This window comes from Euprymna scolopes, chromosome 5, assembly GCF_053919585.1.
Source record: "Euprymna scolopes isolate OS-2025 chromosome 5, ASM5391958v1, whole genome shotgun sequence".
In the NCBI taxonomy this organism is placed as follows: domain Eukaryota; kingdom Metazoa; phylum Mollusca; class Cephalopoda; order Sepiida; family Sepiolidae; genus Euprymna; species Euprymna scolopes.
The window spans coordinates 1908246-1920250 of NC_136486.1; the positions used below are offsets into that span (position 1 = coordinate 1908246).

Below are 12005 nucleotides of genomic sequence, written 5' to 3' on the forward strand. Positions count from 1 at the left end.
TTTGGGGAGTGAAAAATATTTGCTTTGCCATCTGCTTCAGTTACACACATGTGCATTGCTAACTACTCAGTTGTGAAAACAAAATGGCTGCCATGGATTACATTAGCTTTTACGTTAGATATCATATGTTTTTATCTCTAGTAAACAACGTATTAGCTCAAATTTAATTGTGATATTCGTTGTTAGTATACCTGAAAACTTACAAAAGTCAACATTTACAATCCACAAACCGTCATGAGACTGAAATCAAGGTTGACACGAAAGCAATCATTCATACATAAACAGAAGTTCGCTTGCTATTATTTTTTAAACGAAATTGCTATTACTTAAAATTCTATTGAATTTGCTCAAAAACAATAAATTTCATAAAGTTTATGTTTATCATCCACCCGCGCTGGTAGAACGTGCCAAGCTGCAGTTGCCAAATCATTCCAATATTGTAAGTATAATTCTATTCTTTTTACATCCTATTGCAAAATCATCTTAAACCAGAACTTTACATTCCTAATTTTTAATTATGATATTAATATAATTTAACCTTGGAATGGTAAAAAAGAGAGGTAAGTCTAACACAATGGTTCTCAACCTTTTTTTTAACCATGACTTTCTTTTCTTTTTAATGTATTTTGGTGAACCCTTATAGCTTATTTTATTTTTCAGTAATGTAAAGAAAACCAAAGAACATATATCAACAGTTTATCTTGAAGGAAGACTGAACCGATATTAACGTTACATGTACCATGGGGGTCCACATTTTTTTTTTTTTTTTTTTTACATTTTCACCCCAAACAAGGCACATTGCCACTTTGGTGTAGGGGGCTACTATCAGGGGCAACAACTACTGGGGTACTATGTAGGGATTTTGGCAGCAAGATGCCGGTTCACGTTGCACTTGAACTTCTGCACGTCAGTAGAATTGGGGAAGCAGGGACCTAGAATAGAATTCCAAAGTCTAGCGGTTCTGGGGAAGAAACTACTGGAGTAGAAAGATCTTTTACATCTAGGGATCTCTACAGTGTGGGGGCGGGATTTTGCAGCCTGTCGGGTTTGTCGAGGGTGCTTGCAGTTCGTTAGAGCATTCACCATTAAAACTTGTAGAACAGGCAGAGGGATGTAACGTTTCGTCGATGGGACAGAGGCTGAAGCTTAGATGCCAGTTCAGAGCCTATCAGATTTGCAACTCTCTTTTGAAACTTGTCAAGGAGCGAGAGACTAGTAGCCGATGCACCAGCCCAAAATATGACAGCAATACTCCATACATGGGCGAATGGTTGCCTTATACTTTCGGGTGTTAGTAGTTTTATAGCACGGTAGAGAGAGCCCACCTTCCTTGCAGCGGCCCTGGCAATGCCTTCAATGTAATTGTTCCAACTCATGTTTCCTGTGAACGTTAGACCAAGGAGTTTGAAAGATGTACTCTCAGACAAAGAGTCGTTGGCCATTGCTATAGGTGGTAGAGAAAGTTTCTTGTAATTATTGAATGAAACTAGTTTAGTCTTGGCGGCATTGAACGTGACCATCCATTTTTGTCCCCATTCCACTACAGATTAGAGGTCATCCTCTAGTGTCTCTGCCATTTCTTTAGATATGTGTTCATTTGTTTTCCTGTCGTGCCTGTTATAGAGTGGACCCCGGTTGAGAACCAACTGAATGTTATAGTCTGCAATAAGTGGTTTATCTATCAAACAAAATGCTGCTGTCCTTGAGAATCGAACGTTTTATTCGGTCCCGAATTCTTTCTTTCCGTTTAAATTGTGATATGAAAATCCACCTAATCCATAAGCCACCACGTGACCATGATAAAAATATGTTTATATATTATTAGGAAGAAGGAAAAATGTAATTTCTACAACATGCCTAAGAATGATAGAGGTATCTCTGTCGAGAGCGCTCGCTATGGATCCAACTTATACAAGTTTGAAAAAAAAAACACAAAGAAAACCATTCGGAGATAATAAAACAGAAGAGTTCCGTGCTCCTCTTCAATAACATTTGTTTGAATGAGAAGGTGCTGCCTAAATATGCACCATATATATATATATATATATATATATATATATATATATATATATATAAAGAATTTATTTCAAAAGTTTTCGATACATGAGTAGAGCTAGGTAGTAAGTTATTAAACTATATTTAGATATGTGTGTGTGTTTGTGTGTGTTAATTGATTAATTAAGTTCAGATATTTTGTTAACGTTAACTAAAAATTAGTATTTCTTTAAAAGTACCAATACGTGTGTGAAGTTTTTACTAAACAAATAATATAAACATTGTAAGGATTTTGAGTCCTGACGAGACATGAAGATGTTGAAACTTTGATCGATTCGCGTAGACGATTTACAATGTTTATATAATTATGTTCATTATATATGCATGTATATATATATATATATATATATATATATATACAAATACAAATATATATAGAAATGTTTATATATGCATGTATATATATATATATATATATAAATACAAATATATATAGAAATGTTTTGCTCTTGTTTCACCAACTATATATATATAGTTGGTAAAACAAGAGTGAAACATTTCTGAAAACCCAGATGCTTCCAAACTGTTAGATTTTATACAATCGAAATTTCACATTAATTAATAAATATTCCCAAAATTTTAGTTCACTTCGTGTACTTTAAAATTTTATCCACATTTTTTAGACAACAATTAAACAAAATTACCTTGATATATATATTTCTTAATACAACCCCTTAAGCTTAAGCTAAAAGTTTTTGACATTTTCTAAAATCCGAATCGAATTTGAAAAAATTTGGAATGAAAATTCTAGATGTAAACTTTGGTTGTATTATATATGGATTTTAAATTTCGTAAAGACATAAAAAGATAAAATAAAACTGTTTTGTTCGGATAATTAATTTTACCTGTGCTCAGACAGGTATTTTCTAGTATATACAAATACACACACGGCACTCGCACACAAACACACACACACACACACATACACACACACATATATATATGGATATATGTGTGTATCGATCCAAATCTCTATGAATAAAACAGTAGATGTATGTATGTATCTGATTTGCAGCGTGAAAATAATGAACCGATAAACTACTCATCACATAACACTGAAATTAACAGGAAATAGTAATCATATACCAAGGAAGGTAAATATCCAGTAAATTCTTGGTTGGATTAATTGATAACGGATAATATATAATGTGTATAAAGATATGTCGATAAGTTGAGATGCAAAAATGTTCATTTCAACTTGTCGACATATTTTTACTCTTGTGAATGCGCAAATTCATTCTAGCTTGAAGCGGTTTACTTTAAATCTTGTTTATACTATCTATCGATAGCTCAAACAGTAAGGAAGACGACTGGGGGGCTAAATGCTTTCGTTTCGATTCTAGCTGATCCAACCCAAGTTATTTTTTACGTTTAAAATCAGAAAAAAATAAATATATATATATATATATAACGCAATCATGAAGAAAAGACTTAAATTCATGATTAAAAATGTTTCAAATAAAGTTAACATTTAAAAAGAAAGTTAACGTTTAAAAGAAAGTCAACGTTTAAAAGAAAGTCAACGTTTAAAAGAAAGTTAACTGGGTGAATAGAAGAAAACTTAACTTTATTTTAAACGTTTTTAATCATGAATTAAAGTCTTCCCTTCATGATTGCGTTATATAAATTTTGTTCTCCTCAATGAATCATGATATATATATATATATATATATATATATATAGAGAGAGAGAGAGAGAGAGAGAGAGAGAGAGAGAGAGAATGAAAAATTTACCTATTAATTTGTTGACATTTATAAACGAATATACTGTCGATATATACGCTTTCTCTTTTATTTAATAGAAATTACCCTTTTAACATATTTTCTTCATTTTTGCGAAAGGTACGGCCAGCAGATTGTGCTTAACAAATGGAACCTGGGAATTACCAAATATCGAATGCGTGAGGCAATCAATTGTAAATGCGAAAGCAACAGTGAGTTAAATGTTTTACGGTTATCAATGTTTTACGGCATATTAACATTTTGGGGGACATTTGATACTGAATGAAAATACCTATTGTGATCTCGAGCGGAGTAAAAAAAAACGTATATATCGTAAACCAAACAAATGGATATCTTGTAAAGTTTAACTTTCTAATAGTTGCTAAATATTTCGTTTCACATTTCGACCAATGTAATAGCGTATGAGACCCATTATTTTATTTGCCAAGTTTTTTGCAGATATTTTTTAAATTGTAACTTTTATGTTATCTCTACTTGGAAATGAATTATGGGAATCGATGGCGTAACCTCAGGTTTCTATGCGTATGAATAAGCCGATTTATTAATTTATTTATTGCGGACTATTATCCTCATCTTTCTTAGTTGTTGTTTCAGGAGGCTTCGGCCAACTATTCCTATTCGTCAGGTGGTAACCGCAACGGAATAGGAACTCCGAATCACTGCATTCTCACCAGTTACTGCCATCCATAGTTGTCGTCTCAGCACGTTTCTGGCCAAGTAAACCTATGGCCGGCATTGAGTAGGATTGAAACCCATGGCGCAATGGATAAAGACGTTGAATTTCTACGGTTCCAGGTGATAATTGTCTGAAGATAGCGGTTTCAATCCTACCCAGTCAGAGGCTTACTTGATCCAAAACGTGGTGAGACGACAACAACTATGGATGGTAGTAATTGCTGAGAATCTAGTTAGCGATTCGGAGTCCTATCCCATCGTGGTTACCACCTGACGAAGGCCAGACAGAGGAATAGTTGGCCGAAACGTCGTGAAACAACAACTAAGAAAGATGAGGATAATTGTCCGCAATAAATAAATTAATAAATAATACCCATCTCAACGAATTTCAATTTAATAATATACAAGCCGATGTATGTTACGAGCTGCTCTTGCAAGAAAACTCCAATACTAATCTAAAATCCTTTGTGATCAATGTTTCCCTCTGTGCGATCTTGTAGCAGTTATAAATAGGATGTATTGTCTCTTGTCGATAAATGTGATTGCAAGGTGATTTGGCTAGACACTGACCATTCAGCTTACAGTGAAACAAACCCTTTACGATCACGCGGACTATTTTACAGGTGAAGCATGCTCGTCAAATGCGGGATCACAGATATAATATCGGCTAGTCTCAGACCCTGTACACCTAATTAATATATTCTTCCAAAATCAACCCAGCCTTGACAGTCGTTTTAAATTCTTTTTTCTACGCACATCTTATCTTTCTTTTAATAAAATCATTTGAAATCATTCCATTTTCCTTGTACCCATTTGTGAATTGGATTACTTTGGACCATCTTCCAATTACGCGATTCCCATGGATTTTACTTGTGGAAATGGAAATTTAACCAACTTTTTTGGATTTAAGATTTTTGCATTTTACTGTTATTGGATATTTTACCCTTCACCAGAATATCCATTCACATAAAATCACCTTTTTCTTCAACATATTCCCTCTACTTCACTATTTGTTACCAAGTAAGATCTATGACTTACTTGTAGTTTCATCAAATACTTTTGCAAGCAAAATCCGATCCTGCATTTTGCTAAATCCTACCCTCTGATGAGAAGGAAAGTATTTCTTCGAAACTCCGCGGATTAAGGACTATCCACTTATTTTGGGCTTCCTTTTTTAAAATTAAATATGTTTTTAACTCTTTTTCAAAGTGTTTTAACATGTTTTATTAACTACTTGTTCCTATATATATATATATATATATATATATATATATATATATGTATATATATATATATGTATATAGAAACAAGTAGTTAATAAAACATGTTAAAAACACTTTTAAAAACATTTTGCTAATTCCTGCCCTCTGATGAGGAGAGTATTTTTTTCGAAACTCCGCGGATTAAGGACTTGTCTTGTGCTTCCTTTATAAAATTAACTATTTTTATACTCTTTTTCAAAATGTTTTTTAACATGTTTTATTAATCATTTATTCATATATATATATATATATATATATATATATATTATAATATTATATTATATTATTATTACTATTACTATTACCTACTTATTACTATATATATGATATATGATTTATAATTACTGATTCCCACATCGTTAAATTCTACGCAAGATCTACTGAGTAACTGATCGTCACCCAACATATATTCTGCTTCTTTTAGTCGTCTTACTTTTCACCGTTCTTCTCTGTTTATAATTATATAGGCCGAAAGAAAGATCTGGCGATGGGCTCACCATTGTTCACAGCACTAGTATATATGGAATACTCTGAGGAAATGGCGTTAGGATCAACAGCACTAAAACCAACAATGTGTTGTTGCGATATGCGGATGATACATTCATACTTTGTTTTAACATATGAACTCTATCCGTCTGTCTATACAGTTCACGATGGAAAAACATAATTACAAATTATAGTTTCTAGATGTGCTGATAACTCGTACCGATCAGGAGTTCATGTCATCTGTATATCGATAGCAAACTTTCACTGGGCAATACATTAACTTCAAATCAACGCTCTGATCCCCATCTGGCATCGATTGGGATGGATGGCTCTCGTCTGGGAGAGGCCCCGTGTTTTGACAAGCTTCTGGGTTTGACCTTTACTTCTGATCTGAAATGGAACACGTACATCAAGTCTGTTTCAAAGGTCGCTAGAAAGATGGTGGGATCCTTCTACCGCTCCAGAAGATATCTCACTACTGATGCAATTCTCTATCTGTATAAAAGCCAAGTACGTCCAAGGATAGAATACTGCTGCTATATCTGGGCAGGAGCTGCTAAAAATAGCCTATCCTGCCTTGACAGAGTACAAAATAGAATTCGTGGCTTAGTGGGGGATGCCCTTTTCTCTACCCTGCAACCTCTCTCCCACAGAAGAGACGTTGCGAGCCTATCCTTGTTTTATCATTATCTCCATGGCAGGTGCTTGTCTGAACTCCAATCTCTAGTCCCCCCTCGCCAATCTTTCACGAAAAACACCCGTCTAGCTGAATCCACTGTGAAAAATTTCCCCCACTCTTTATCTGTGCCTAAATCAAAACGTGGATTCCATTAACAAAGCTTCTTTCTTAGAACTGCACGCCTGTGCAACTCTGTTCCGTCTGCCTGCTTCCCACCTGACTACAACCTGGATGTCTTCAAGTCCAACGTTAACAAATTCCTAATGAACCGCCCCCTTAAGTAAACACTTCATCAAATTTCCACACTAACGTAATATACTTGCAATAACCCTTATCCCAGAGTGGCTTCCGGGCCTTGATAAGTGGTGACCACTGTGTAAAAAAAACCCTCCCATTATGTATATCATGTAAAGAGTAAAATCATCCATTGCTACAACACATGGCAAAGGCAATATATAGCAACAACAGAACATAGCAAGAGGAGATGAGCAGTTAAAGAGAAACTCTTCAATAAAACAGCAATCCAGAGAGTATTACATTAATCCGAGAAATCTGGGTCAGACATCAAAGGACACTATCCTAAAATTCACCACAGTTTGTATACCATAAAGGGCTTTTCGGAAAAACTAAAAAAATATATATAATTTATATGACATCAGGTTGTATCAAGATTCGATTCAATTCTACGGAAACAGCTTGTGCGAGTCCAGCGCCCGTCAGAAAAAAATCATGACTAAGAGTTGTGTACATAAGATCCTATGTAAATGTATATACAAAGTTGAGACATGACGTCCACTAAAAACAAGAACATCGAAAAGTTATAATATGTGAGGAGGTTGAAAAATCTGGTATGACTGAGCATATCTGGAGGGAAAAGGGGAATCATTAACCCTTATGGGAGGAAGTAAAAATTATACACAGAGAAGATAACTAGAAGAAGCTGCATATATGTTGAGTGATGGTCAATTACTAAGTAGATCTATGAATATCTATGCATACCTATGAATTAGCAGTCCTTCAATAACATTGTAAAAAGATCAAAGGTGAGAGGACGGGGAAGTGATTGGCACGAAAGATATGAGCTGTTATAAAATATCGAACAAACGCTGGTGATTGTTTTTCTAATTAGATCACAAGCTATTTCGAAATATAATTTTTCGTTAAATGGAGAGATTCGGTTGGATTTTATGAAAGGAGACGTCGTTGTAAAATTGTGCGATTGAAATATAATTCGAGTCTGACTATTTTTATTTATTTATTATTATTTTTTTTTTGAATTGGCGTCGTCGAGTAGTGAGTGTTAGCTGTGTCTAGCCGAGTAGTGTGGATTAGCTACGTCTGGAAGGCTTGGGCATGCGCGATAATCTTAAAGGATCACGGGGCATGTTGTTAGATATGCATTACTTTCCATATTTGTAAATTAGCAGCCCATAAAGGACATTAGAAAAAAGACTGAAAGTGAAAAGTGAAGGAAGCGGTTAATACGAAAGATACAAAACGTGACAAAATGTCGTCCGCACGCTAGTGATTTTATTTGTTTTCTAATTAAATTGCAATATAGAACCAAATTTCATGGTAAATTTCATGGTAAACATTTCTGAATTGAAAATCCCGAAGACAAAGATTTATTTATGCGTCTTTCTTTTGCATTTCTTCTTTTTTACAAGCTTCGTCGGATTGAAATCGGAATCGAAACAGATTTTGAAGCTTCCGTTGAAAGCCTCGCCAATGCGACCAAAGAATCTCTGAACGCGGAGGAAATTGATGAAACGATTTCAGCCGTGGATATTGTTTCGAGCATCACAAACAAATCGGAGATTATCAGCAATAAAGATGTTAAGGTAAGAATCGATTTTGTAATGATTCATTTATCAGGCAAAACATGTTGGTAACGTCCTAGAGACTCGCATCATACCATATAAGCGTATATAAAAGTTACAATGTTCCAACAAGTCAAACTAATTTAAATTGGTTTTATTTGGATTCTTTGGACTTCTGTTCTGAAAATGAGTGTTATTTTCACAACGTTTCTGGCGATGTAACCTCCGACCTTCTTCAGGTGTATCTTGTCAAACTCGAGAATGTTTCTGTTGAACTCGGGAATCTGCACTGAATTTCAAACGAAACCCTCTGTTTATTTCACGGGTGGCAGTCAAACGTAATTTAAATTGCTATTATTATATTATTATATCGTTCTTATTATATTTTAGTGGTAGTTGACACAAATCAATAAATGACTGAAAAGCGGCTTACATTTTCTGCTAAATAAATAAATTAAAGAACCTGAATAATGCTAAAACATGAAAGTGTGCAGCTGCGAACCTACAACTACTCATAATTAGCCGACCGACACTTTAGAATCGAATGATAAATACGTTGCTTCATCGTTCTATGCGGACGTCTTAAACGAGAGCATTTAGACGACGTGTGTAGATTCACCAACGGATTCCCACAACGTCATCCACGTCAATGAGAACTGTATTTTCGCGCCAGTTTTTACTGATCGAATGAAATGTATTATTATCGATTTTTCTCATTAAGTGTTCTGACAATAGTTCTTCTCGGTAAGGTTTTATTAAGATCGAAATGACAATAAGTCTTCGGATATTTCTAGTAACCTCCGTTAATTTGCAAAAATCTTAAACGTTTTAAAATGCTAAAATTTCACGGTAACAAAGAGAAGAAATGTGCTCTTCTAATCAATCTTCATTAAAATGTGCTGAAAACACAAAGTAAATCGTTGCATCTTGAATTTTTGGTTTTAAATAACATCATTTTTATTAGAATTTTGTTTTTCTTACTACATCAAATATAACCAGTCTCAACATTGCCCAACTTCAATGAATTTATCAGTACTAGTGAATCAACATTAAACGTAAAAACATAATCTATTATACTAATATTATAAAAGTTGAGACTTTGGATATAAAAAAAATAATAAACAAATATAAAATATCAGATACCAAATTTCCAAGAGATAAAAGAGAATTTTAATGATCAGCATTTTCCTAGATTTTCATTTGGGAATCGATAAGAGATATTGATCTGCCTAAATCTGTTATTAGTATCGGTTTCGTCGATTCTTTGTGCAACAAATCTCTGCAAACGCTATTTAATACATCAAGACTGATAAAATTTTTATGGCAAAATAAAATCTGATAAACCGATGAAAATCATATTTAAAATCTAGACTTAAATGAATGTCTTTTCAGCAATAAACGTGACAGACTAATGTAAATTCTAATTTAAAATTGATAAAGCGACTATTAAGTTAAAGGAACGAGTTGTAACTAATTCAAAGTATAAAGATGTTTCATAAAATTATAGGCAGTTCGATTTCATTCATACACCGTGTTGCAGATATTACACGATCCAATCAAATGTGATGAATAACAAGGGGACGAAGATGTGTGTGTGTGGGGGGGGATTTATGGAAATAAATCGCTCGTCGACCCCGGAAATGTTTCTGTCGAACTGTTCTGCACGGAATTTCAAACCGAACTCTTTATTTACTTTACGAATAAAGCAAACGTAATTTAAATTGTTATTATTATCACATAGCAATATCCATGTCAGTAAAAACTGTATTTTCGCGCTAACGAAATATATTATTAGTATTATTACTTTCTGACTAGGCGTTTTCACAATTCTTTTCAGTGATGTCTTATTAATATTCAAATAACAATATGTTTTCCGATGTTTCTAGCAATATGCGTTGATTTGCGAAAAATTTTAAACGTTTCTAAACGCAAAAATTTCAAAATCAAAAACATAAGAAACCATTTTAATGTGTTCTTCTACACAATCATGATTTAATCGTCGGTTCGTCACGTGAGAAAAAATTAATAAATAAAAAAAATCTCTTCAAAACTTAGATCAGGAACATTTAGTAAAATAACAATAAATATTCCACTTAGCTGACATTTTTTCTCCATAATTTTAAATATTAAAACCTTCCGGGGTATTAAAAAATAAATTGTAGAAAAAGATGATAGTCTATGCCGCAAAATATGGTACAAACAATAACAAAATAAAGTTGGCTAGTCAGAATCAAATTTTATATGTCAGCCTAAATGCGATTTAGATCCAGCTTTTTAAATGCGGTTAACATTATTTTATATATTAGATGTATATCTGACTCTTTGCAGAATGTGGTTGGCGTAATCAGTAATCTCCTTGCAGAAGATACTAAGCCTGCGTGGGTGAAGTTGGAAAAGAAAGTATGTATCTTTTATAAAATATTTTTTATAAAATTGTTTCATAATCGTGGGAAGTGTTGCTGAAGATGTCGGTGGAAACTGACTTCTTGACTTATATGGATACTCCAAAAAGCTGTGCTACATGCATGAAAATAAAATGTTATTTATCTTTGTTTGGGGTCAGTTTTCAGCAGCCAGGTACAGTATGCAAATCTGCACCCTTGTCTGATCGATCTATATATTTAGTAATGGTCTCACTGATAATCTTATCTATAGATCTACAAAGGTGAGAATGTGTATGTGTGAGGACACTTCTCAACCTATGTACTCAACGCATATTTGATCTACAGACTTGGGATTTGGTACTTAGAGTATTCAGACATGTGTAAAACTTTTTAATCGGCTTTCATCCGGAAAAAATGGGCTGCTAAGCTAACATGAAATATTGGTAGGTAAGCCTCATCATATTTTTATTTGTTTGCTAACTGTTTCACTAATGCGCATGCGGGGCCGTTAACATGGCAGCGTTTTTATGTTAATATTAAGTAGGTTTGAGAACACATTGTATAGTACGTGTCAAGCTGGTCTAATGGTTATCATACTTGAATCACTGCCTTAGGTTTTGGTTTTTATTAAAGCTGAAGTATTTTGTTTATTCAGAAGAAGTGAACTGTTTAAGAAAAATATATACTTGTATGCACTTGTCTCGGTTTCTGTATTAATTAAAGTATAATATTTATTCGTATTTTACGACCGGGCAATGGTGGGCGACCTGCTAACACACACACACACACACACACACACACACACACACATATATATATATATATATATATATATATATATATATATATATAATTTGAATCTAGCAACCTATTAACGTCTCTTCTCGAATAACATCGTTCAT

At 33.7% G+C, this 12005-nt stretch overlaps 1 protein-coding gene across 3 annotated transcripts in view; it reads left to right on the forward strand.

The window, feature by feature from the left end:
• The window catches only part of LOC145276684 (uncharacterized), a 262149-nt gene that overhangs the window by 173446 nt on the left and 76698 nt on the right, over nt 1-12005 (forward strand). For all 3 annotated transcript variants that reach the window (XM_080127862.1, XM_080127864.1, XM_080127863.1), the window contains exons 17-19: nt 3897-3988; nt 8567-8740; nt 11048-11119. In XM_080127862.1, the coding sequence (XP_079983988.1) occupies nt 3897-3988; nt 8567-8740; nt 11048-11119 (338 nt within the window). The remainder of the gene's footprint in view (nt 1-3896; nt 3989-8566; nt 8741-11047; nt 11120-12005) is intronic.